Below are 25,770 nucleotides of genomic sequence, written 5' to 3' on the forward strand. Positions count from 1 at the left end.
CCGCTGTCAATGTGCTCACCTACCTCAAATCCCTTTTCTCTTCCCTATGTCATCAGTCATCAAAAGCCGCATCAGCAAGCCCAGGCATGCTTGCAACAGCCAACGTCCCAGCTGGAACTCGATCCGAGCATTATCTTTCCACAGAGGCAGACCAGTCCACAGAGCACATTTGTCATCGTCAACTGAACTAAATAAACATATATTCCTTGGGTGAATGAAATTTGTGTCGTCTCATGCACGGTAAAATTGCAAACTATAAAATATGCAGCTGTGAAACATAGAGCATGATGAGACTGAGAAGCCTCCGATCCGAACTTTTGGAAAAAGGCAGGGCCTTTTGTGGATTCCAAGGTCGGTTAGGTGCGGATGTGCAGAGATGGAAAAAAGACCACAACACGAGGTGTTAGACTACGTACATAATATAACACACCCGACCACCAGTGGATCAGTCCGGTAACACTACTATAATGGGTTGCATAGAACATATTTTGAGCCTTTCACACAGTAGTACATAAGAGCACAGCGGGAAGGGGGTATAATCAATTATTAGTAGCTCTCTCTCTCACAGAGACACACACACACTTAGACGAGTTAGAATTAAAAAATTAAAGTCCGCTACCACGATGCACTATTATTAGTTACATTTTCCGCCAAATACTACGAGTTGTTTCCCTTGAGAAAGGTGATGCTTTTGTCCTTTATAATCTCTAACCAAATATTTCTTGCAAATAAAATAGTTATGACAGAATAGAAAACAGTAAATTTATAATTATTACAAATCAAGTTATACTAAGTGAATGATAAAATTATTGTATTTATAATTTTTTCAGGCTGTAAGTTATTTTAGTACTGTGTATCACGGAAAGACTTTTTGGGTTGGAGATAAAACAACAAACATGGCGGAAAGGTAGGAAAAGAAAATAGCTGAATAACATTCGAACTGTCTTAGTTCATGGTTAATTCATATACGCTAGATATGTGTTAAATGAATTTGTTATATTAAGTAAATAATGACTGTTTTAACTTCTAAATCATTTAAACTACTGAGGTAAAAATTTTGGGAGAATGAAACCTTTTTTTGGGGGGAGTCAGTATGAATACACAACAGCTGCTCCTTGTTGTTGCGTAAACGCCTTGTCAGAAAAATTGCGTTCATTGTTAAGATGAAATGTGATTTACTTAAGTTTTTTCTTTTAAATACCATACAGAACGGTTGAGATTTCAATGGCGACTAAAAGTCATTCTGTTTTTAAATAAAGTCAATTGCAACTTTTGATTTTTGGCAGTTTGTCGAAGTCGTGCTAGCTGTTATGTGCAGTTGCCAATTTCCGCTCAGCATCCAATCGATTGTCTCATTGTTCAACGTTCTTGATCGATAACACATGTTTAATACTTCGATAGTATTGAGCTGTTGTCAGTTAGATTACAAATAAACTTGTATTAACCCGTGCGTGGTTATATCATGCATTATGCTAGACAGTGGTTCTCAAAGTTTTTCGGACCGCGGACCACTTTACTGAAGTAAAAGCTACGGCGGACCACCAAGACCTAAGTAAAAAATATGGCGGACCACCAGGGCCTAAAAGTCAGTCTGTACTATGAATTTCAAATTGAAATTGCCGCATTTGTTTCATTTTAATTCAAAACTAAATGTCCTTTTGTAAAAGTAGACATAAAACTATGTTTACCTCGTTCTTTGTAATTAAAATGTTAATGCGAGGAATGCATCACTTTAAACATCACTTTGCTGACACATGACGACTGTCAGCCGCGGACCACCTGACTTATGCTCGCGGACCACTAGTGGTCCACGGACCACACTTTGAGAACCACTGTGCTAGAGGACGGTGTTTTTGACTGCTTCCGTTAATTGACTGCAATATTTTAAGTGTCATAATAGTTCTCGGATCTGTTGACTTATCAGACAATAACAATTCTATTAAGAAAGGGATGTGAGCCCATAAAATCTTAAAGGCCGATGTCTACCGTCCGGACGGAAGAGAATGATATCGCCCGTGCGAGGGAAGTAGGAGTACACGTGATGCGGACTGCTAGTGTCCAGTAGTTTACAATTACTACCCGGACAAAAGGCGGGGTAGAGATCACAGGCACTGCCGACTAGCTTGGCAATAAAACGTCTTCCTCACCCTTGCTGTAGGGTCTGAGCGCTGAGGTGAAATGACTTCTACCTGAGCATACAGGCACTAACCTAGATGAAAGCAATAAAAAGAAAGTTTTAAAATTCAGTTGTCTTTGTGTTTGTGTCATTTCCGCTGTTTATGTTTTTCTCCCTTATTTTTCTCTCTGTTTTGTGGAGAATACATTCGATTTCTTAACCCTTACAGCATGTTCAGTTGCAAACCGTTTCACTGCAGCTTTCTAAACACCAACACCAAGTAGTCGGCTGAGAAAGACGTTTTATTGCCTGTGATCTCCACCCTGCCAGGGTAGCAATTAGGGAAAACTGACCGCTTGTACAGCACTGTGTACTCCTACCTTCCCTCGCACGGGCGAAACCATTTTAAAAAAAAACGCCCATTAGGACATCGGCCGTTAACAAAAAAATTGTAAAAAATTCTACAGTCATAATTGCATAATAAAGTATAGACACCCCAGAATCATTTTTATTATTGGTCTGTAGACAGGGATTTTATTTATTTTGATATTGTTTTATTAACATTTAATTTATTTCATAGTAGATGTATTTTTGTTTGGTGTGCATTAGGTGTGCTGCAAATCATGCAGGGACAACCTATAGCCATCACTTTTTCCCCCTGCTATAGGCCAGAGTTAAAAGTTTCTTCTGACAGAGGGCAACCATGTGACCATAAATTGAGGCACCTGGCTTCCACCTAATCAAAATTAAATTCCATGTTGAAATACCATGTTTTCCTGAAAATAAGACTGATTATATTCATTTTTGCTTCAAAAGAGGCATTAGGGTATTTTCAAGAGATGTCATTTTTTTGGCTAATTCAAAAATCTACGTTTAGTCAAAATCTAATAAAGTCATGTCATCTTCTTCTGGAACATCATAACGATCAAAACCCTGAATTTTTTGCAACTCTAGTTCACATTGAATCATTGTCCATTGTTTTAAGCATTCATGTAATATTTCTTATTTATATGTTAATGTCATTACTTTATAACTGGATGTCATTTTCAATAAGCAAACAAAATTCATTCATCTTGATGATCTTAACTAGGACTTATATTTGAGGTAATGACTTATATCACAAACATCCCGAAAAATCATTATAAGACTTATTTTCGGGGAAACATAGTGGTAGAGATTGAAGGATAGAGGTGCATGAGTACCAGGAGAAAGTCTACCAGGTATAAAATGACTATATTTTATCTCCTTATACAAACAGCCAGTCTCACTGCCTAATTTTTCATGTTCATCAACTTGAGTGCAGGTTGAAGATAGAAAGTTTGCACTCAACCTGTTGTCTTCAGTAGTAACTACTTTGTTCTCGAAATAATAGCAATGTGATATCTATTGGTGGGTATGATCATTAAATGCTGACTTATTCATTTGAATATCATTTATTGAAGCCCTGAAGATGGGGGTGGAAGCTGGTGGGGAGGATGGCTACAGTCAGCAAAGGACATGGTATTTGAAAATTTCTTCTTAATTTTTTTGTTTCTTGTTTTGTTGGAGTTTTTTGGGGGAGGGGGGCTTTTATTATCTCTTACCATTCCTTTCTTTATATCATGCCTTTAAAAATGTATTGAATGCTCTTTAATGAGCAAAGAGTTATATTGTTTTATGAATTTAATTTTTTAATTTGCTGTTTAGCTTAAATTTCTTACTGAATAATATAATTCTTGAATTTTTTTTTTTAAAACTGTCAAGGCCATAAATTATTGGGTGATCTTTACCAATTGCCAAACTGTATCTGTCAACTGACTCTTTTGTGTGTCGTTTATTTTGATCCATTCTTTGCTGTCGAGATTGTCACATATTTCTTGTGTTGTTGTTTATATCTGGTGTATATTGCTGCTGTTATGTCTCCCAATGCATACTACTGCAGAATCAAATGGGCATGTATTTTCAACAAAAAAAAAATTTTAAACATCTTTCAGTCTACTGGTCTGTGTTAAGTGTCATCTGTTTTATCCTTTGTAGTCTCATCACCTGTTGTCAGATGTAAACATAATTTAATAGTTTTTTATTTAACTTTTAGAGTACAGCAGCATATGACATGGTGAAAAAAGATCTGGCAGAGTTTGGCTGTACGATGCAGAAAGATGCAGGTCATGCTGTTGCAGTTACGAGCAGCACATTTAAAGAGTCTTTGAAGGTACCAAAACAAAGGGCATTAGATCAAATTACAAAACAGTAATTTTTTTCGTCCATTGTGTAAATGAAATTGTGAAAGTGGAAGTTGTAGGCATTTTATAAATGTAACATCTTTACATGGATTGTAATCATTGAATGATCTGTCAGAATATGTTAATTAGTGATCTTTTCTGTAAAGAAATGTAAAAAGTAAGGAGTTTTTGTAAAGAGTACTAGTAGGGGCATTAACAAGCATTTTATCATAAATTGTTGGCTTTGTATCAGACAGCTTTGATTAACTTTGTTTTAGGATGCAAGCTCATTTTGAAAATAACAGATAAATAACATTAGGATAATAGCTTCTTCTTAAAGTTTGTATTTGTTTATACATTTCAGACTGAGAATACTTCTGCAGCCCGAGACAAGGTATCTAAAGGACTGAATGCACTGCTTGAGGGCATTTCAAAAGCCCTTACCGTCCCACCAGATGATGAGGGACAGATCCCTATTACACGAGGATCAGCCGCAGGAATATATGACAGAGCGAAGGTCAGTTCTCATGTTAAAAATGTACAGTAACTTGAGCATGTGTGCTGACTGAAGGAAGGGCAAAATTATTGACTTAAATGTTGAAACAGTTGTCATTTATTTGCTGGGATTTGCAGGCCAGACTGCATGCCATACAAATCGACCCTGACACTTACATTCAGCCCCCAAGTGGACCTCCTGAGACTTTCACCATGTGGTGCTCTGGTTTTGATCTGGAGAGCGTCAAGGGAGAAATATCAGAACTTCTGGTCTCTAAGGTCGAGGTTCGAGGTCTGTACACCAAGCTGGTGAGTGTCTGAAGTATCCTACTGTTTTACTCTAATGCTCTTTTAAAGACAAGTTTCTTTGAGATTTAAACTAGTTTACGTTGAGCTATTTACCTACAGTTGTACTCTTTGTATTTTTAGAAATTCTTTGCTATTGCAAAAAATTTGCCTGGAAAATTGAATGCATTCTATGTGTCTGTAGGTGCCAGCAGAGATGTCTCATGTAGATTTCTGGCAGCGTTATTTTTACAAGGTCCATCAAGTACAGATAGACCAAGCCCGCAAGGAAGCTCTTATGATGCGAGCAGAGCAATCACGAACAGATGACCCTATCAACTGGGATGGTATTGTGTATTTTTTAATGCTGTGATAGGATTGTTGGGTTTTTATGTTCTGATCTGTGATGGTTTCGTAAAGGTAAAGCAATTGCTGCCAGTTCAGTTTTCCTCTTTACCCTTTTTTTTTTAAAAATAATTTGCTCCTGTATCTCTCTCAACATATTGTAACATCAGGAAAATTAAACTTTAGTAGGACATCTTTATAGTATATCTTCCAAAGGTCAGTTCATAATGTCTTGATTGTTTGCATACATGAAGCATCTGTGACAATTTTTACAGATGACTGGAGTGGAGATGAGGAAGATCAGGGCAGTGACTGGGAAAGGCTTCCTAGAGCCGGGGAACCAGCCTCAGCAATTTCAGTGGCCAGAGGTGCTGACAGACAAGTAGAAGCTGCAGTCTCATCCATTCCTGATGGCACAGCACTGAGGGAGGAGAATTCTGTGCATGTTGTGGATCTTGATTCTTGTGCTTTGTCGCCTGTCCAAGAGACCCAAACTGAGAACTCGCTAGTTAACATGGATAGAGAACAAAACTTCTCACAAGTTGAGGATGCCATGGAGAGAGAACAGAACCTCTTACAGGTTGAGGTTGTCAGTGCTGCAGCTCATTTGTCTGCATCTACAGCTCTTGACAGTTGTGTCCAGCAGGAATCAACTGATACTGCATTGGTTCTTCCCAATCATGTAGAACCAGAAGTGCAAACTCCAGTGAATCTTTCCAGTGGCAGTGTCAGTTGTGAACAGAAGCTGTCTCCCAATGATCACGTGGCCCTTACTGTCATGACCAATGCTGATGCATCTCCACTGGAAGCATCAGAAACAAAGAAAGTCGCCCCTGGTGATGCCAAAGAGTCAGCGCCTACCTGTGTAGGCATACAGGATCAAGTGCCTCAGTCAGTTTCTCCCCTGCAACAAGCAGAAGAGGTGACTGCAACTCCTTTAACCACGTTGTCTGAGATCATGCCTGAAGCTTCACCAGCCTGTTCTCCCTTGATGTCTGCCACACCCACTGCTGAACTGTCATCTCAGGTGTGTTTACCTGATGCAATGCCTTCTTCTCCTTCATCAAGAACGCAGCAGGAACCATCACAGCCATCCCCCATGATTTCCACTTTCAGCCCCATGCAGGAAGCAACAGTATCCCTGGCAGTGGCAGTAGAGGGTCGGGACATCAAGACTACCATCAAAGGTGATATTGTCCTAGTGGGATCTGACCATGGCAGCCCAGTCTCCACTACCAGTGATCCTAAAGGTATTTTTTTGTGTGTATGAAATCAGCACGTTTCAACAGTGCAATAGCAGTGTTCTGCAGCTCAAAAGATTGCTAATAAATGATTGAAATTGTTAGAGAATTTAAGAGCTATTTTCTATACAAATTCTCTATTTTGGTCAAAAAAAGATGATATAAAAGCTTATGAGATTTGGAAAGCTAAGTACAAATTCACAGTTGCAAGGATTTGCGTAAGACTCTATTGCTCGGGATTTGAGTAAGTGTGTGTGCTAATAGCAGAAAGTCATTGAAAAATGTGTAACTCTGTCTCATCAATGTTTAAAATGTAGTAACATCAGGAAGATTGGAATGAACACATGACCACTAAATTCATCACTTTTTTTCTCACCAGCAGTTTTTGTCCATCTGGTTACCAGAAATCCTAAGCATCCCTCATGATTAAAAAAGGCAGTTTGCTTACAAGTAAAGAATGAGGGAGATTATTTTTTAATCTGTTGCACAGGTGCAAGATGTGACATTACACTTCTCTCATGTTGCAGATGTCAGTGCCGATGAGGACTGGGAGCAGGATCTAGATATAGAACTGACCGAGGAGGACATGAAAGCTGCAGAGGAGCTTGCCAAGAAAATGGGAGAGAATATTGATCTTGAGGTAAAAGGCAGAGCAGCAGCATTGATATTGTGATACTGATGAACACAAATGCTCCAGGGCTCACAAAGCAAAGCCAATTCCATAAACATTGTGTTCAAGGTGTCTTAAGCTTGATATCTGCCTCAAGCATTTCATTTCTCTGTTGATATTTTTTTAATTATTACCTTTTTTTTTTAACAACAACTACCAACATAGGACTTCGTTTCTTTCTGAAATGGTTACAGTTTGTGTTAAAATGTAATACCTTTTCTTTCACAGGTTGGTAATATCTGTTAGGGTAGAAACTGCATATGCCTAGTAAATGCTGTATGTATAAATTGTAGAGTATTATTTGTCATTGATATATCTTTAATCTTACTTGCAGAACACAAAGGTAAGAATGAGGGAATCATTGTATTGGGTTTTAATATTTTTAAGATTTTACTTTTTTGTGGGAGTAGAAAATTTTGCACTTTGAAAAGTGGTAAACAAAAGGATGTACAAACTATTTTGAGCCAACAACTGCTGTATAAGCTACTGTCCTAATAATTGACCATCTTTTTTTGGCAAAAGTAAGTCCCAGGCTGATTTTATGACTTGAAATGAGAAGGAGCATTGGAAAGCATTGGGTTTGAGCTTTTCTTTAGGGAGCTGTTGATTCCAATCCTTTTTCCTTGATATGAGCTTTAGTTGTAGTCAGAGCATTATATATGCAGATGTGGCTTAAAGAACATCAACACATTTTAATTTGGTTTGTCAGAATTATTGTTGTTTGTTGCACCATAGTTACTATACTTTATTTAGTGACCGTAAACTTTTACAGTTTACTGTCACTAGTGGTACCCACAAACACTAAAGAAATTTATGAGACACAAAGGTGTGGTCTATTGAACAATGGCTGTTACCGACTTCTCACCAGAATTGTAAAACCAGTTATAAGGCTCGCAACTTTGTCAAAACACAAATGTAGCAGAAAATTTGTTTTTTAATCAAAAGAATAATGATGGAAATTTATTGAAAAAATTCAAAGCAACATTGGCATTTTTGATGAACCCATCCCACTTTTACGTAAATCAGAACAGCTGCAACCTGCATGTTATCAAAGCACCAATGCACTCTTGGATTAAGATTCATTAAGTTTTTTGGCTGGTCTGTGTGGTTGACTTGCTGCAGCTGCAAAAATGTTCAATGGTTAACTGCTAATTGAAGACCAGCTTCTCACAGCATCTTCCTGGTTAGGCAGTTGCCTACCTTTGGTCACCTTCACTTAAATGTTGCCTTGAGACATGGTTGAAATTTTGTTTTGAATGGAAGAAACAAACCAGTGCTCATTGCTGGCAGGCTTGGATTCGGATTAGATGTGACTTGCAGTAATTCCACTTTCAGTTCTGCAGTGTCATTGGGAAGTGTTCGATTTGTGTAAATTTTCATGTATTTCATGTTTATTTTGGCCTCTCATGACTTGCTTGAAGAAGATTTGATTTCTTAGCAAATGCTGGTTCTTTTAAAATGCTCAGCAGTGCTAAATAAAAGTTGGGGTAGCATTTTATTTGAAGAGAGACATTCTAAGAAACTTACCCAAAATGTCAAGCTGGTCTTTCAGTTCTTTTACACAGTATAATTGGTTTCTAGTTTGGTGGAAATGAACTACTGGATTTCATGTTATCAAATACTTCTGTTGGCTATAGGAAGGGGTAAGGGGGAAATCACTTGTTGAGTTTTCTGCACCACCATCTCTTTAAACTGAACTCTAATAACAGAAGCACAAATAAAAAGATTTTGGGTTCACTATATCCAGTACATAATCTTACATATCAGATATTGTTTTTGATAAGAAAAGAAAGATGGCTTTTGAAAGGAAAACTTTTAAAAACCAAATTCATTTATTGTAATTTTTCTTTATCTGGCTTAAACAGTTTCTTCTTGAGAAAAGTATAAATTGTCATGCATATCTTTCTATAATAATTTTGTAGTAGTGCTTCTTAGTTGCAAAGATTAATTACTGCTTTGAAGTGATCCCACAAGACACACCTAGCTTTATGAATATGTTTTCCTCCAAATTGTAATCTGCCAGCAGTATATTTTAAGTGGTCATTTGATAATTGCTAATTTTATGTCACTGTGCAAGTTCAGAGCAGTTTTCTTACTTGAAGTTACAGATGTGGCAGGATGCTAGTTTTTATTCAAGTAATGCTGTTCTTTCTGTCCACAGGATGACTGGGAGAATTGGGAGTGATATGCCATCAGTACTCAGTTATGTGAGAAATGGATTGTTAGAAGAACTTCACTTCAGGACAGGGGAATTCTTTTCTGTTTGTCTTTTTGTTAATGCTTTCTTGCCCATTGAGACACCAGATTTTGACATTTTGTGTGAGCACAGATCATCACAGCACATTGAATTGAGTGTTATAACTTGTGCTGTACATACAGAGTGCTAGTAGTAGGAGCCATTACTTCTTAGTGGTTCGTCTCTACTCCAGATATATTGCACTCTGTGATTCATAGCACTGTTGTACAACACTGGTAAGGTTCTTGTGGTTTACAAAGTGATTTGTGTAAAGAGCTTTGGTATAGTGAAAAGTTAATGATGGGATTGTATAAAAGTAGCATACGCAAAAGTAAATTATGCAGTTCATGTGAAAGTACTCATATGGGGCAGGGACATTTATCGTATGATTTCTTTCAAGGTATTGTACTGCATTTTTAAGTTAAAGCTTGTACTGCATTTTTAAGTTTGTTTACTGCAAATTTTATGCAACATTGCCAAATGTTTGGCAAAGGCATTATATGCCCTTCGTGCATATTTTGACTAAATGTGCTACACTTTTATTTTTAATATTTACTAAATATTTGATGTTGAGAGATCCTAACTAAAAATCTCTACATTCGGGTCTCAAATAACACTAGCAGTGTTTTGCCAACACATACCTTTGCAGTAAACATTACAATAATCACAAGGTATGGTATATATATATATAGAAAATTAATAATGTAATAAGAGCATGGTGAAGCAGCAAGCAGAATAGCATTGTATTGCTGAGACTTCTTGAAAACATGAGAGAATTAGACTGTACATTGAAGAGATTTTTCATTGTCTTTTTGCATAGTCATTCTTGTTTTTGAACTAGTCCTGCAAGTTTATTGTGTATAATCTAGTACTTTCTGTACAGTCTGTGATTTCCACATGACAAAGGCTTGTGATGCTGAAACATTTTACAGCAGGGATTGGTATTTGTTGCCATGTTTGAAGGATGGCACTATTACTGTCATTAATGGCAGGTTGCATAACTGTAAATAGTCAAGGGTGCGTGGGGACTTGTAAATATTCATTGTATGCAGGTGCTTCAGATTCTTCCCCAACCCCCTACCAAAACCCCTGATTGTGGTTTGATTCAGCAGAAATAGAGAACATTTCCTTAAAACAATGTCTGTTGAAGATGTATATCTCATGACAGAAGAGGGAAATACCTGACTTCTTTCATAAATATTTAAAGTTATACATTTTTATACATTAAAATTCTTTAATGGGTATCAGTAAGTTTGTTGCACTATGACAGGAGACGTTATTTCTTGAACGTTGTAGAGTATGTCGTGGAAGCTACATAAAGTTTGTGAAACATTTACGACAAAATGAATGCCCTGGATATTTCACAAAACTTTATGATACAATTTTGATAGTCTTATCAGTTCAAACGGGCAAATTTTAGAACCACTAGAAATATCTTTTGAGCAGAACAAATTAAAATTGGGAGTGTAAAATGTGATATTATATCCAGCTCACCTAAACACTTATCTGATTAATGACTGCGGCTGATGGATAAACTAATAGAAATGCTTCTTGATAATCAACATTGCACCGAGCTGTATAATTGTTTCATATAAAGAGGTGATATTAAATGCTTTAAATGGGAGATCTGTGTGGGGGGTTTTGTGTGTTTTTGTTTTCTTTCTAAAAACTTAAATTTGATAAACATAAATAAATCTACAAAGACATAATGAAGAAAACACATTTTTTTTTAAGGTTTGAGGTTGTTGCACATTGTTAGAGGATGCACAGAAACAACATTAAATTGATAATTTGTGCATGTGCACATACAGACTAAAACATCCCAAACCAGTCATTCAAATTTATAAGATAGGTAATCACAAAACAGAAATCAAACATTATTTACATGTGAACAGTCTGCAATCATATTAACCGCAAAAGCAAATAAAACTTCAAAATTGCACACACGAAAAGCCCACAAACCTGTCAAAAAAGATATGTAAAACCACTACTGACATGTAAATCTGGTGGGTGAGTGATTCATAAAATTTAAACACACAGCAAACATGGTGGTAGCTAAACAATCGTTACATTCATTGCACTCAGTCAAACAAGTTCATTCAACACACACATAAATCAAAATTTTTTTTTTATGTATAACAAATTTGTTCCGCCTGTTTTCTATCTTGCACATAATTGTGCTCTGCAAGCTAGTGGAATTTTTTCACAGCAGCCTACTGTACTTTTAGGAATGGCTTTTGATATTTTTTTAAAACAAGTTTTATCGCAGTTCTTGTAATTTGCAATATACTGCTCTGTAAAATGAATCATCAAAACATCTTGTATACCTTTGTCAGTATGCCATAAAAATCTGTCAGTCATAAATGTCCTGTTGCTGTCAATAATGAAGGAAAAATTCACAAAAGTCTTTCAAATGCACAAAAATCTGAACTGCACAATAAAATGGGTACTGTACAAAGACTGAGCAGAATGCAAAATGAATTGAATAGGCCATGTCTCCAGCATTCACATTTTAACGTAAAAACCCAGTTTTTAACAACAAAGTGTAAAAACTAGTTATAAGTCCTTTGACAACTCATCGGGGCTAAAGAAAGTAGAAAGATTTTGGTAATTAAAAGTGATTCACAACCTAGAAATGCGACTTCCCTGATATTTGAAAACACTAGCGAAGACTTCCGTACCCCGGAATCTCAAAAAAGGTTAAACATATTTTAATGATTAAATGCTCCTAAAAGAAGAAAACATGGAAGGGCAAAGAAAAGCATGTTAAAATTAGTTGTAACACCTCTGTCAAAACAAAACAACCCATCTCCAACAACACTTTCATGATATGCAAATAGAGCGGTTATTGATCATGATCTAATGCATTCGTCAAAGAAACAACCAAACACAAGCAGTGGCTAAGAAATTTATGAAAAATATGTGAAAAGACGTGAGAAAAGTGCTATCAGGCCAAGAGATCATTTCTATTTTTTTTTTTAATTTACTTGATGTTCTTGTTTCCAAATTCTTATTGTTTTATTCATTTAAATTAACCCAGTTGTTCCTCCTTGTTTCCAGTCACAGAATGAGTGGTTTGATCTGGGTTAAGGGTAATGGGGAGGAAAAAGATAAAGCTGAAAAGATTCAAATTTTGCAGATTAGACGAAAAAGAAATTGAAGAATGTCAAATTTTTGTCAATTTAATCCTTTCTTTTTATTGCTTTCTCTCTAAAGCTTTACCAAATGACAGTTCGGGAGGAACTGCTTAGTCATTACAACACTACCATCTTGGATTGCATGCATTAAGAAACTAGTAAGAATTGCATTAATAGTAAATAAAATGTACACAGGTGAAAAAAGAGATGATATTCATGAGCTGCTTCTCTTTGCACAGGAAAATGAGCGGCAAAACGTGATAATGAAGAAAAAAAAGTAAAAAGCATGCATTTCTTAGTCTTTCTGCCATTAAAAGGTCAAAAGAAAAATGGTCAAATAATACACTTAACAGAGGACTTCTGTTGCAAACTACGGCAGTCTTGAAGCAATAAACTATGAAGCCTCGTTAATAAGAGAAAATACAAAAATAAGTTAAGGAGTAATTAAACATTGCCTTGATGGACACTGATGTGGTAAGATTCATTCAATTACACAGTATCAGTTCTTTTCTGTCTTTTCATGTGATCTGCATCTTTATAGTCTATGTCAGCATTTGAAATGTCTTTCACTGCTCACAACCAAAACTGTGATAACATGACTCACAACCAACAGTGTTATCAAACATCATTCAAGAGAAATACTTCCAGGAAGGACTTTGCCATATTCACCAAAAGATTGAATACTGTGTAAAGTGAGCAAAACAAAATTTATGCGGTATGATATGCTAACGTTTCTCAGCAGTCACTTCTGACAATTTATTTGTCCATCCAGAGAAATATTGTGATCCACTACTTGTTTGATATGGTATTTGTAACATGGCCAATGTGCAGCCTCACAATATTTCACATAACTGAACAAGCATGCAGTTTTGCTGCTGTCAAATCTGGATATTCCTATCTCAGACAATCCACTGATTTTGTTTTGGATGAATGCTTTGGTGGATTTGTAATGTAAGGTATGGATGGTGTTCGATGGGCTGCTGATGCTGTTCCTGGCTGTCGGTGTACCTGAAGCAGAAAAGAGCTACCTTTCTGCCCTGTTCTTGGCAGGGAATTATGTAGACTTCTCTCCTGTGTTAAGGTAGATGTGCTATGTTGGTCCAAGTCTGGAGTCTTTTTGACAGTGGCCTTTTTGGTAACAGGTTGCTGGTAACTGGAATTAGGTGAGAGGGAAGGAGAATTATCCAAAATTTGTAAAGGCTGCCTAGGGGTCAAATGGCTAAAGGCATCATTGTAAGCTATTGCCTGGCACTCCTGAAAGTCTGTTAAAAGTTCCAGCTTTTCCATCTTGGAAGAGTTCTGTTTCTGAGCATAATCATATGATCTCTGATGTGTACTACTGGATCTCTGTTTTCTAAATGACTGGGAGTCTGAGAGCTCTGCCATAGGCTTGTCATTACTGTATGTGTTGTCTGATAAATATCTTTGCAGCAGCTGAGGGTGCGTAGGCCTTTCAGCAGCTGGTATGTTCCAGTGTTGTGTGTGAAGGGGACTGTCAGACCCTACAAAGTAGCGCCGCAGGCCATCATTTCCTGGGACTGGCATGCTGCGCCGCCTGGTGTCTGCCTGATGGGATTGTTGCAGGCCAAGCCTTTGCTGTTCATCTCTTGTGCCAGTGTTCCGATGAGAGACTACCCCAAAACCTTCGGTTCTATCGCTCAAGTCCTTCCTTCGTCTCATACTTTGGTGTGCAGCTGGATATGGGGCACCAGATGCTTCATTCTGTTGGCCTTGAGTAACAATAGGTGGCCGGTACTGTCCACTAACATATTTTTCTGATGTCCTATTCTGATGTGCACGAGGACTGTAGAAAGAAGAATGATCCATAACCTGCTGTGCCTCCTTAAGACGAAGCAACTCAGATCTGTAGGTTTCTCTTTGCTGGGGCAGAGATCCGGTAGGTCTGAGAGGTTCTACATTCTGACCAAACCTCCTAGGTGAAGTTCGTGCGTATGATAACTGGAGGGGAGAAAGCCGGGAAGGTTCAACCCAAGAAGGACTGTTTCTGGTCGTCTGAGCTGATCTAGCAGCAGCTCAATAATGACCTCCCGAGGATCATAACGTTGAGCATAGGCTTCTTGCTCTACCTGTGGGGTAGGGTCCACATTCAGGTAGTCCAAGCAGTTCTCTCCAGCACTGTACCATGGCTCTCTTATTTCAGATGTTCCTGTTCCAACCCAACTGCTGTTGCGTGAGAGGCCAAACCCTTTTAAACCAGCAAGTGGGGTAGGAGGGAACCCTTCTGCACAGAAGTCATGATAGATGGATGAGGTGCTTTTGCTCCGAGACAAAGCTGGTGATGCCAGGGCACTAGCCATGGAGTAGGAGGAGTCTGGAGTGGAGTCTGCTGTCATAGTGATCTTGCCAAGCTGTAGCCTGCAACTGTCATCTTGATCGTTAGAAACAAAGGAATACATGCTGTTATCTGGCGTCAGGTTCTCCAAGTTCTTCAAGCCAGATAGTTCATCAGCATTTACGTGCATGCTGGACCATGAAGACTCCATGTCAATGCTGCTGGACAACTCTCTGGCCATTCTTTTATCTTGTGATTTTTCTGATGAGGATCACCTTTAGACTGGCGGGAAGGCAGGTCCTCTCTGCCTGCTTGAGCTCCTTTCGTGTCTGAAGCATGGACACCAGCAGGTTTGGGGTCACTACCAAAGTGGCATGCTAGCTGACCTATGGCTCTGGAAGATGATGAAGCCTTTGGTGTTGTGTCCTGGCTTTGTGAGCTGGAGGTGTTTGAGGTGTTTGGACTGGCTACCCACATGGATTCTCCTCCCGCATGGTCGTAACTGTCATTGTTATCAAATAGACGCTGCTGATGCTGATCCTGATTCATGGACTCAACCAGATCTGGATATGATGTCAAGGCCTCCCTACCTGGCCGACTGCAGCCTGAGGTGGGTGTATCTGGCTCCGCTTTCCCATTTGCCTTTGATGCAGTGCCTGGAGTAACACTGGAGCCAAGGCTGCGAGACAGCCAACTTCCCTGTTGACTGCTGTTGGGTGAGCAGTAACTAACTATAGAGGGTGTTGCAGCCTGACTCTGTGGTTCTTCCCAAAGGCAACTGGCACCTGCTGGAGAAACACTTCCATTCTGGTCTGTTTCTCTTGAAGCTTTCTGAATTTCTGGTTCAAGAGTGACAGTTGCAGAGGCAGCAGTGGGCTCTTCGACACCTGCTTCCCCAACATGGACACTCTCATCAACAAAACTAACTCTCAACACAGACATTCTCCTGACACCGTGACCACTGCCAGAACTTTCCTGCTCCTCTCTTGGAGATGCAGAAACTTCCTCTATGCCATCAGCAGCTTCTCTTCGGCCAGAATCTGGCTCTTCTTGCTCTTCAGAGATAGACTCATGCTCTATCAAAGGAACAATGACATGAGCACCGCTTGACAGACTCTGACTGCTGTGACGACTGTGTAACGAGGGGCTCCGTGGTGGAGCACAGTCGCTGCTTTGATGTTCACTGTTGTTTCCACTGTCTGATCTCTTGGATTGGCTTCCTGGGACTAGTCGCTGTGTATGTGATGCTCCACTGACACGCCTGGGCATAACTGTCACCACTGACAGACGAGACTGTGACATGTCCACAAAGGTCTGAGACTTCTGCATACTGTTGGAGAGGTTGGACCTGATAACAAAATAAAGCATCTATCATTTCCAATTTCACTACAGTATGACATTTAATGTTAGTTTTTTTTTTTTTTTTGCTTTGGATTGATGACCCTATAATATGTACCTTTATTTTTTAAGACAAAACATTTCTTCCGATAATTTGTTTGTATCATTCACTATTTTTTCCCCTTAATGATACAGAAAGCACACACACACACACACAAAAAAAAAAAAGAAAAGGAAAAAGAAAAAGAAGAATGTTATAGCAATTTTCCAGATAAACTTTCACAATTCAAACAACCTTTTGTTTTGTTAAATCTAAATTTGTCAACACCCTAGCAATCCCAACAATTCAAAACATGCCCTGAAAATAAGATCTGTGACAGCAAAAACCAACCTTGCAGTAGTATTGAATTCATCCATGCTGCATTCATTCTCATCAAGAGAACTGCAAGATGAGCTGTCAGAGCTGTTCATCCCACTCTGCCAGGCAGACTCCAGAGCCCCTCTGTCGGAAGAATTCAGCAGATGAGTAAGAAGTAAACTGCCATCCTTGCAAGCTGTTCTCTCTGGAGTCTTGCCAGATGATTTTTCAGCAGGAGTCTGGCAATCTGTGCTCAGTTCTAAGGTCTTACCATCCATGACTGACATAGTCTGGGGAGATGTCACATCCGGCAGAATGCTGTCCAGTCTATTAACAGATATGAAAACAGAAACATCATACTGCAGAATGTTTGGGACTGGAAAAAAAGTTTAGTACATGGTTATTAATATAACTTGTGACCATTTTAAAAAGGAAAAACATCTTACCCATACAATGCGAGAGTTGGGATGCTGGGCGGAAGGGATTGTGGCTTTAACACTGAACAAGTAATTGGGGCCGCTGGGATGTAGCCATCTGTAGTAAATTGTGAGGCAAAGCCCACCTGCATAAAAAAGAAAAAGGTAATAACCTAAAGACCATTCATGTGCTTTTTGCTATTCAAGTCCACAAATTTCTTCATACTCTCAATCATAATGAAGACTTTGCCAGCGTATGGCTCCAGCAAAGTTAAAAATCAGCTTCTTCAAACAATAATGAGAAAAACATTCTGATGTTATATTAATACATTTGCAAACCCTAGTCACACCAGGTGCACACATCTAGTTAACCACCCTCATACATACCGAGAAAGAATCCACCAAAAATGACAATGGGAATTGCAGTGGTAAGACCTATAGAGTCATGTTGAGAATGAACAATCCAGATAGCATACAAAGCAGCATTCTCTAGAAGCATCAGACAGAAGTATGGCACCATTCTGGAGCGTGCTGGTCCATCATGAAGGTTTAGAAAAACAAAAATGTAGATGAAGCCTAAGACTATTCGAAACAACCATCGCTCGGCACAGTTGGTACCAAAATCGGTTCCCTTGACTGAAATCCAGATTGTCATCGCCAACCAATGCAAGCCTGTCAGACAAAATTTTAGAACTGTGTATTCATGCAGTTTTTTCTTCTAACACACATATTCATGGCAGAAAGGATTTAAAGGCAGTACTCAATAAATTTTAACTGGAAAGTAATTGTCACAGGGCAGATTACTGTAACTCCTAGGGGTGATAAAACATTTCAGAGAAAGCCTTATCTCCCTTTAATGAGACATGGTCAAGCTGGAATTTTCTTGTTTCTGGCTATGCTCACATTTTAGGATTCTTGATAGCCCTTGAGGATAGTAAATGCATTTTACAGTGCATAAACTAAATGCTACATACAGCTGGAAAAGAAACATCAATTCTTAAAAATTTTGTTTTTAATATTGTTAGACAAACAAATTCATCCGTAGAAAATATTTTGTTTAAAAAAATTGTAAGCATGAGCCAGATTTTTCCTACATCACGTCAAAAAATTAATATATTCCACAAACCAGTAAATCTACAAGTTTTATTGCACGGACAAAAAGAAAGGGTTTCTTAAGGCTTCCTAATAAGTAAAATTAGACATTTATCCTCAACCCTCAATGCTTACCTGTGTATAAGAAGATCCACATGTGAAAAACAAGCATGAAGGCTACAAGGGCAACAACCCTGGCAGCTCCCATTAAAAGATGCCATGCACAGTGCAAAACAAGGGCAAAAAAGCGACGTGATGAAGGTGTTTTGTATGCCAGGCGCAGAGAATCGCAGTATGCAGTCAGTGACCAGGCTAGAGAAAGAAGGGAGCTGGCTGCTGACAGATCTGTGGATGAACAAGTGCATAGGTCATCTTATCTGCTTCTTCTGAGCTTATGTCAGAAATCTGTTTTTGGCACCTACACAGCAGTCACCACAGGATATTTCAGCATTGTAGCACCTCAAGGCAGCCTACAAATTATTCAGCCTGAGGCAATAATGTTACTCAACAAATATAGCATTAACTGAAGAAATTATATATCTCTTTTAACTCATTTCATAAATCCGTGCAATGTTTTTCACAGGAACAAGACAACAATGATTAAAAGATGAACTTTTTTATTTGTTTTAGTGTTAACATTAAAAAAAAAATGACCTTGCACCACAGCATCTTTCACAATTTTGGAGCCTGTTTAATACAGATGTGATCATCATGACTGAAGTGTAATGTATTCATTCTACATAACCTGTGATCATTAAAATCCATTGCCTATATAATTAGAAAGCTCAGTAATCATACATTTTGTGCAGCCCTGTATCCTTAGATACCTAGTTTCCTTTCTATTTGAATTGAGGAATGAACAGTATATTCCTGCATACTTTTCATTTTAATTTTATGTTTACTTTGACCTCCTTCACAGTTTATTAAGATTTTTTTTTAATGCTTGGATTGCCTTGCTTATTTTGTAATCAAAGTTTCAACTACACACAATATGTATTCCACATTTACTGCAAGTTCTCCATACCTTATTTCAAGATGAAAAAAGAAAACATTTGAGTTAGCTTGGGACAAATTTAATTAAACACTACTGAAGTTATTATTTTCTCCAGAACACTTACAATGCATCCACTGTACATTTGAAGGGGTAAGAAGCATGAGGTACAGCTGAAGCACCAGCTGAGGTGCAGACTCCATGAAGGCATTCACCAACCGCAGGATGCAGATATCATTCATTTCCCTTAAAGCTGCATCTGCAAAGCGTGGATGGCTAGTGCGCCATGATTTCACTCCCAGATGAATAACCAGCAGATACCTGATGAGTTATTAAAAAGAATTTATCAGATTCTACATGAAAACAAACATTTCCCATTTTTAACTGATCAAATTTTGCAGGACTGCTCTCTTTGTCTACTAGTGCTTGGTTTATTATTTTTAGAGCACCTTTTTATATTACCTATAAGAAGAAAATTATAATGAGGATTTATTTAGCACCTTTGCAAACAATTGTTCATAGTACTTTACATAAATCATACTTAGACTAAAACATCAGCAACCATGCACCCCTATTCGCATATAACAAACTCACTTCTACAACAGAAATGCCCTCATGCACAAAGTAAATTACAGACACACATTATGCACGCTCATAGTCAGGAGAGGGTCACAATGAAATTGTTCTGAAAATTAAAAAAATTAAAGAGTTTATGACGCAAAGCCAAGTTTGGTAGCTTTATTTAGGGGGTAACCTACAAAAGAGACACTTCACTTAGCTGCCAACACCACAACAATGTTTATCTCCCCTTCACAAATAACAGTCAAAAGCTCTCCTGCCTTCCTCACAGACTGCCCTTAATAGTTTAATCTGAGTAATGACAGCTTGTCAAGTGAAGGGACACCACTGACACAGCAAGTCTATGGTTATCCATGATATGTTTCTACCAGAAACATCACCAGAAAATTTATTCCACAGCTATGTGGAGTCTAGCTAACTCTGATCAGGCACTATTAGCAAAATGTGAAAGGTTTTAAAGCAATATTATATATTACTATATATTATTATGGCCCCTCACTGTCTGTTGAAATGAAAATGATGAAAATGCACGTGCATTTAGTAAAATCTTGCAATGACACAAAGAAAAATATTGATTTTTACTAGATTTTTCTCATCATACATGTATACGGAAAAAAATTAACTAAGTCTTACCCTTTTGTTTTTAGTACATCAATCACGTAATTTCTTAGAGTACATCCATAAATATTTGGTGATGATCATGCAACCAACAGTCTAATACAAAGAAATCTGATGATTAATTAAAGTATCAATATTATCACAAACCTTTGTGCAGGAGCAATAAGAAATACATGAGGCAGTATGGTACGGCAGGTTCGAAGGCCATCACTGATGTGCCACTTTAAACTAATGATGTTCATGAGCAGCAAAGGTAAGATGATGAAAGATGCTATCAGGCCTCCCCATAAATACTCTCCATTGAGGAAAAAGTGAATGGTGACCAAAATATCTGAAGAAAGGAGCAATTGCAAATGTTTTACTTATTGTGAAAACATTTTGTGACAGGACTTTCTGTTACATTACTGTATTTAAAATATACAAATATATTTAATCAACCTTGGTAGTTTTCTAGTATTGCAGTGGCGTAGAAGCGCCCCCCCAAGAAATACAGGGGGGGCAGGAATATCCTTGAGACGTAATCACAAAGAGCAAAGAACAAAGAAAGGTAAACGTAGAGAGGAGACGGCATTGCGAGTGCGAACGCCGTTCATTACTGTCAGCAATATATAAATATGTTTAACGCCGAACATCTTCCTACGTGATTAGTAGTGACTGCGTATCATTTGCTTCGGTCTCGCAGATCTTGAAGTCACTTGAATATTGTCTGGGTCTAAGGTTCTCATTAAATTTTATTTCCCATCAAATCCATAAACAATAAAAATGTTCAGCTCGATGTGATTTGCGGGACGATTACGCAAGCAAGAGTCTAATACAAAGAAATGTGATGATGAAATTAATGAGACTCTTTTTCAAAAGTAAAATAAAACAATAATTTTGTTCTCTTTGTCGTGCGAAACAATGGACATGTGCTAGCTCAGCGGTTGTCAACAAAGCAAGCCTTACCTGTTCCCACGTCTAAAATCAAAGTAAAAAATGAAACAAAGGCGACAGTGACATCAAAGATCCCGAAACGACTCTGGCCCATGTTTCTCGTTCAGGTCTACAAGATTTCAGCTGTAAATTGGACTACTAATTTCTAGAATCATTGTTAGCCTCCAGCCTCAAGGCTTTCAAATTTGGCGGACAATGTGATCGAGGAAACGAACTGCGTCACGTGACACTAACAAAAACTTTGACAGCTTTGGAAACATTTTGCTGCTCAAATAATGCTGACCTTATTTTGAAATTATAATTAATTGAAAATTTATGAAAAATTAATGTGAAGTTCTGTATAACCGATGGTTTTGCATAGAATGACATGACCATCGTTTGTAGCCAGTTGTACATTTTTAGACTACCGGAAGCAGTATGGATCTGACGGGCAGTAACCCGCGGTTGTGAGAATGCGTTATATGCAGAAGGACAGTCAGAGTTTTAATATAGTGTTAAAGTGACATGCTAAAAGAAGAACTTTAAATGATTCATGTGTAAAAATATGCTTTTGTATGCGTCAGTGATTCGAAGTGACCCGTCTCCCCTAAATTGTTATCTGCTATCCATTCATTGAAGGAGTTTCCTCGTTATTCTTAACTTCAGAGAAAGCTTTTATATCAAATAAGTATTGGTACAAGTCAACATGTCTTCTGTACGATTACCCCCACTTCCATCCATGCAAGATCTCATTCGTCTTTATCAGTTACGAGCGAGGAAACAATTGTCACAGAACTTTCTTCTTGACATGAATCTTACCCGTAAAATAGTCAAATCTGCCGGGAAACTCGACGGTGGATTTGTGTGTGAAGTAGGGCCTGGCCCAGGCGGTATAACTAGATCATTGCTGAACACCGGTGCTCACCATGTTGCTGTGGTCGAAAAGGATAGGAGATTTTTGCCAAGTTTACAGGTTTACTCATCATTGTTGTCATTACCAACATCATAATTGCCACCACAGCCATCATTTTGTTTCTTCTTTGTTTTCGTCTTCCTTCTCATTATCCTGTTTTATCTTCTGTCTATCTGTGATCATTCATCCCAAGTTATACACTCTGTGTGACTGTGATAAAAAGAGACTGCCATTTATTCTAGCTTTTGCAAAATGCATCAAAGAGTCTCCCAGCTAAGTATACTCTGCAAAAACTTGGACAGAAAAAGTCTTTTAATAATACACATTTCATGAAAACAAGAAATGAACATATTTGAAATCATAATTAAGAAAATACTGTTTGCTGTTTTTGCTGGCCTTAAAAATTAAAGAATTAGACTGACTATAATTAGAATGATAAGGAAAGCAATCATCATTATGATGCAAATAATTACTGTTTACTATCACTTTAGGGACAACGAAAACCTAGACATTACAGTTCCAGTTTCAACTTAAGTTGCAATTAGGGGAAATTTATTTTTCGAAATGTACATTTGTCCATTGAGCCTGAGTTGGTCCTTTACAAGTGCAAGAAAGTCCATTCCTTGCACATTTTTATCGGTTTCAGCCATGTCTTCGCACACTCATGCAGTGTCCTGTAAATTCTGTAAAGTGTATGCATAATATATGTGCGAAAGAGAGAGAGAGAGGACACCTGGATATCTGCATGTTCAAGTGAAAGAAGTTTCAATGAAAATTCTTTTAAAATACTAGTAAGCATTGTGTACATTTTTCAGCTCTTATCAGAGGCTGCGCAAGGGCGTTTGAGCATACACAGTGGCGACATCCTAAGCTTCAACATGGAGAATATAATTCCAGAAAATCTTGCAGTACCATGGGATTCAGCACCTCCTAATATTCACATCATTGGCAACCTTCCATTTAGTGTGTCAACACCTCTTATTATTATGTGGCTTGCAGCAATGTCTAATCAGTCAGGGCCATGGAAGTTTGGTAGAACAAAATTGACTCTGACATTTCAAAAAGAAGTCGCAGAAAGAATGACTGCTAATATCCTATCAAAACAGCGTTGTCGTCTGTCAGTGATGTGTCAGTACCTTTGTAAAGTGGACCTGAAGTTTGTAATACCAGGTAAAAGCTGTTGAAACATGTTCACTTGATGTGGTATAGAAGTTGTAGTGTGATTTGAACATGTCAGCTTGAGATAAAAGAGCTAACATTCTCAAATACACTCGCTGAACAAAAAAAAAAAAAAAAAGCATATTGATTGATTTTTGACTTTTTCCCCCCTTTTTTGTTACAGATATCTCTATTATAATGAAAACATATCATTTTTATTATAAATATTTAAATGTTTGGTCAACAAACCAGATGAATGATCTTCAAGAATACAGATATTAATTCCTTTAACAATTTTTTTAACATCTGTATAAATTGGTAGTGGTAGATGAAATGTGACAGAATTAAGGGTTAGCAGGGATAGTCTGCTAGCGCAATGATAAGGTGCTTGTTTGAATTTCACCAGGTTTTACGATGTTTACAATTTTAAAGTCGGTAGGGAGATATATATCCTTGTGGGTAGTCTATGTGTTTTAGAGAGAGAGCGTATGTGGAAGATGGTGTTGGTGAACAAGAGAAAGAGCCAGAAGCTGTTGGTTCACAGGCGAAGTCAAGATTGTGATATTTACCACATTACAGGTCGAGCTTTTGTTCCTGCACCAGAGGTTGATGTGGGTGTTGTCCACATAGTTCCCAGAGTACAGCCCCTTATTAACCTGCCTTTCTCCCTAGTAGAGAAAGTGGTGCGGCATATTTACCACTTCAGACAGAAATATATTCGCAGAGGAATTGAGTATGTTTTCATTTATTGCACGTAATAGTCCAGACTTTCTAATTTTCATCTCTCTTTATTTTAATATTTTTCCATGTGTCGAGTAAAAGAAAACTTATTCATTCTTTATTAAGATTTTTGACTTGTTTCCTGTAATATCATTAAATACTGAGTTGTTTTAAACATTAAAATGCTTTTAAAGGCTTATTGTATCATAACCACAATGCAAATTTCAGTGACAAAAGCTTTTTACAGGGAAACAACTCTTGAATCCTTAAACCCACCAAAATTGTTCTTTATCTTTCTTGTCCTTTGGATAGACGGCGTAGTCTGTATATTATACTGTACAGTGTAGTTGCATTGTCTTGCATAAGTTTATGATCAATAAATTTTTTAAGTAAAACAGAAAATCTGATCATCATATTAAAATGAAATTTTTACTTTGATGAGGGTTCCAGTTTGAACTGTCAGTTTTTCTATTTCCTCCTTATCAAAAGGATGTAGCCTGAGAATTTATTTATTTACTTATTTAAAAGAATCAGCCACACAATGTCAGTTAATGAAGGTTCTCAGGCACAGAAGATAACTGTATTTTCATATCAAAACATAATTTTAGGTGAAACTAAAAGATTTCACCCATTTAGCTGTCCAAGCCATCTATTTCTCAGTAGATCTCAGTCTTGTCTCAGTTCTTTTTCCATTTGTCTGGTTTGTTTGTTTACACATTTTTTCCTGACAGACTTGGTGAGTTTATTTTAATACAGTAGTTTTCAAGTAGATGCTTATAAATAAATGATAATGGTAATTTGTCTTTGATATTAAGTGAAGGCAATTTTTGTAGAGTTCTGCATCCTCAAAAAATGACATCTGTTTCTTTCATTAAACAGTTTTTGTGTATTTTTTGCAACAGGACACTATTTCCCCCAGACCGACTGGATCTAGTAGAAGCAATGTTTGAGGAGACAAATGTCAGGCCAGAGGCACGATCTTTCCAGTTATCTATTGAACAGGTCGGTCGGCTGTGTCATGCATACAATAATATTTGCCAGCACAATGCTGACATATATACATATGACTACCGCAGTCAAGAGAATGCCAGGCAAGTGCGAAAGAAAAATCAGATACAATTAGAGAAATTTGAGGCAGAGATTCTTGGAGATATAATCCCTCAAAGTTAATGTGGATGTTCAAGTACAGATTATTCAGAATGTATGCAGGGTTTCAAGCAAACTGTGAACACTTGGAACTTTGGCTGTAAATGTGTGCTATCCATGAATAAACAAAATGCCAAAAGAAAATTTTATGTTTGTTTATTTGTGTATCCACAGAATTCAGATGTCAAATAACAGTGTCTTTAAGTTATTAATTTATCTTGAAAACTGTATATCAACATTTTCAGAGTTAAAGCAGATAGGTCGAATGGAATAAGTATTAACGCTACACTGGAAGTACCTGCTCCTTCGGATTTAAACACCTTTGTTTTAACCGTAAGGGTTATAGCTTGCTCTGTCTATTGAGCAATAACCGGAGGCCTGTTTGTGTCTGTAAGACTCCTCTGCCTACCCAGCAGGTGTACCTGGGTACCTGATTTATCAGTGAAAGCTAAGAGGGCGGAGGGAAAGGCTATTCATCCACTCCTTACTATGGTTCTTTCCCCGCCAAAT

General features: G+C 37.7%; 3 protein-coding genes across 5 annotated transcripts; 2 read left to right on the top strand and 1 right to left on the bottom strand.

The window, feature by feature from the left end:
- The first annotated feature begins 881 nt into the window (after positions 1–881).
- LOC112573452 (BSD domain-containing protein 1-like) lies at positions 882–11,213 on the top strand. Of its 3 annotated transcripts, none has more exons than XM_025253837.1 (10): positions 882–907; positions 3,559–3,616; positions 4,191–4,307; positions 4,682–4,834; positions 4,951–5,121; positions 5,303–5,444; positions 5,718–6,692; positions 7,211–7,323; positions 7,688–7,696; positions 9,515–11,213. In XM_025253837.1, exons 1-10 carry the CDS (start codon positions 897–899, stop codon positions 9,536–9,538), a joined length of 1,773 nt encoding a protein of 590 aa, XP_025109622.1. In that variant the 5' UTR covers positions 882–896; the 3' UTR covers positions 9,539–11,213. The 3 variants fall into 3 exon arrangements, with proteins under 3 accessions (XP_025109622.1, XP_025109619.1, XP_025109620.1); XM_025253834.1 differs by lacking the exon at positions 882–907 and adding an exon at positions 2,479–3,336; XM_025253835.1 differs by lacking the exons at positions 882–907; positions 7,688–7,696 and adding an exon at positions 2,481–3,336.
- A 5,622-nt stretch (positions 11,214–16,835) lies between these two features.
- LOC112573453 (XK-related protein 4-like) lies at positions 16,836–21,623 on the bottom strand. The gene is made up of 7 exons (XM_025253838.1): positions 21,357–21,623; positions 20,559–20,742; positions 19,342–19,535; positions 18,359–18,568; positions 17,519–17,803; positions 17,162–17,277; positions 16,836–17,042 (listed from the first exon to the last, which is right to left on the bottom strand). Exons 1-7 carry the CDS (start codon positions 21,436–21,438, stop codon positions 16,983–16,985), a joined length of 1,131 nt encoding a protein of 376 aa, XP_025109623.1. The 5' UTR covers positions 21,439–21,623; the 3' UTR covers positions 16,836–16,982.
- Positions 21,624–21,734: 111 nt separating this feature from the next.
- Positions 21,735–25,404, top strand: LOC112573454 (dimethyladenosine transferase 1, mitochondrial-like). The gene is made up of 4 exons (XM_025253839.1): positions 21,735–22,296; positions 23,052–23,406; positions 23,974–24,127; positions 25,017–25,404. Exons 1-4 carry the CDS (start codon positions 22,030–22,032, stop codon positions 25,282–25,284), a joined length of 1,044 nt encoding a protein of 347 aa, XP_025109624.1. The 5' UTR covers positions 21,735–22,029; the 3' UTR covers positions 25,285–25,404.
- The last annotated feature ends 366 nt before the right edge of the window (positions 25,405–25,770 follow it).

This window comes from Pomacea canaliculata, linkage group LG10 (assembly GCF_003073045.1).
Source record: "Pomacea canaliculata isolate SZHN2017 linkage group LG10, ASM307304v1, whole genome shotgun sequence".
In the NCBI taxonomy this organism is placed as follows: Eukaryota; Metazoa; Mollusca; class Gastropoda; order Architaenioglossa; family Ampullariidae; genus Pomacea; species Pomacea canaliculata.

What these genes read in the sequence shown, in the direction of transcription:
- LOC112573454 (XM_025253839.1), top strand. Translation starts at nt 22,030, where the DNA reads ATGTCTTCTGTACGATTACCCCCACTTCCATCCATGCAAGATCTCATT. An exon ending in GATTTTTGCCAAGTTTACAG is followed by an intron (nt 22,297 to 23,051) that starts GTTTACTCATCA and finishes TACATTTTTCAG; the next exon opens with CTCTTATCAGAGGCTGCGCA. An exon ending in CCTGAAGTTTGTAATACCAG is followed by an intron (nt 23,407 to 23,973) that starts GTAAAAGCTGTT and finishes ACCACATTACAG; the next exon opens with GTCGAGCTTTTGTTCCTGCA.
- LOC112573453 (XM_025253838.1), bottom strand. Translation starts at nt 21,438, where the DNA reads ATGGGCCAGAGTCGTTTCGGGATCTTTGATGTCACTGTCGCCTTTGTT. An exon ending in AAATGTACAGTGGATGCATT is followed by an intron (nt 18,569 to 19,341) that starts GTAAGTGTTCTG and finishes GTTCATCCACAG; the next exon opens with ATCTGTCAGCAGCCAGCTCC. An exon ending in GTGGATCTTCTTATACACAG is followed by an intron (nt 17,804 to 18,358) that starts GTAAGCATTGAG and finishes TTTGTCTGACAG; the next exon opens with GCTTGCATTGGTTGGCGATG.
- LOC112573452 (XM_025253834.1), top strand. Translation starts at nt 3,311, where the DNA reads ATGAGTACCAGGAGAAAGTCTACCAG. An exon ending in TACAGTCAGCAAAGGACATG is followed by an intron (nt 3,617 to 4,190) that starts GTATTTGAAAAT and finishes TTTAACTTTTAG; the next exon opens with AGTACAGCAGCATATGACAT. An exon ending in GAGGTCTGTACACCAAGCTG is followed by an intron (nt 5,122 to 5,302) that starts GTGAGTGTCTGA and finishes ATGTGTCTGTAG; the next exon opens with GTGCCAGCAGAGATGTCTCA.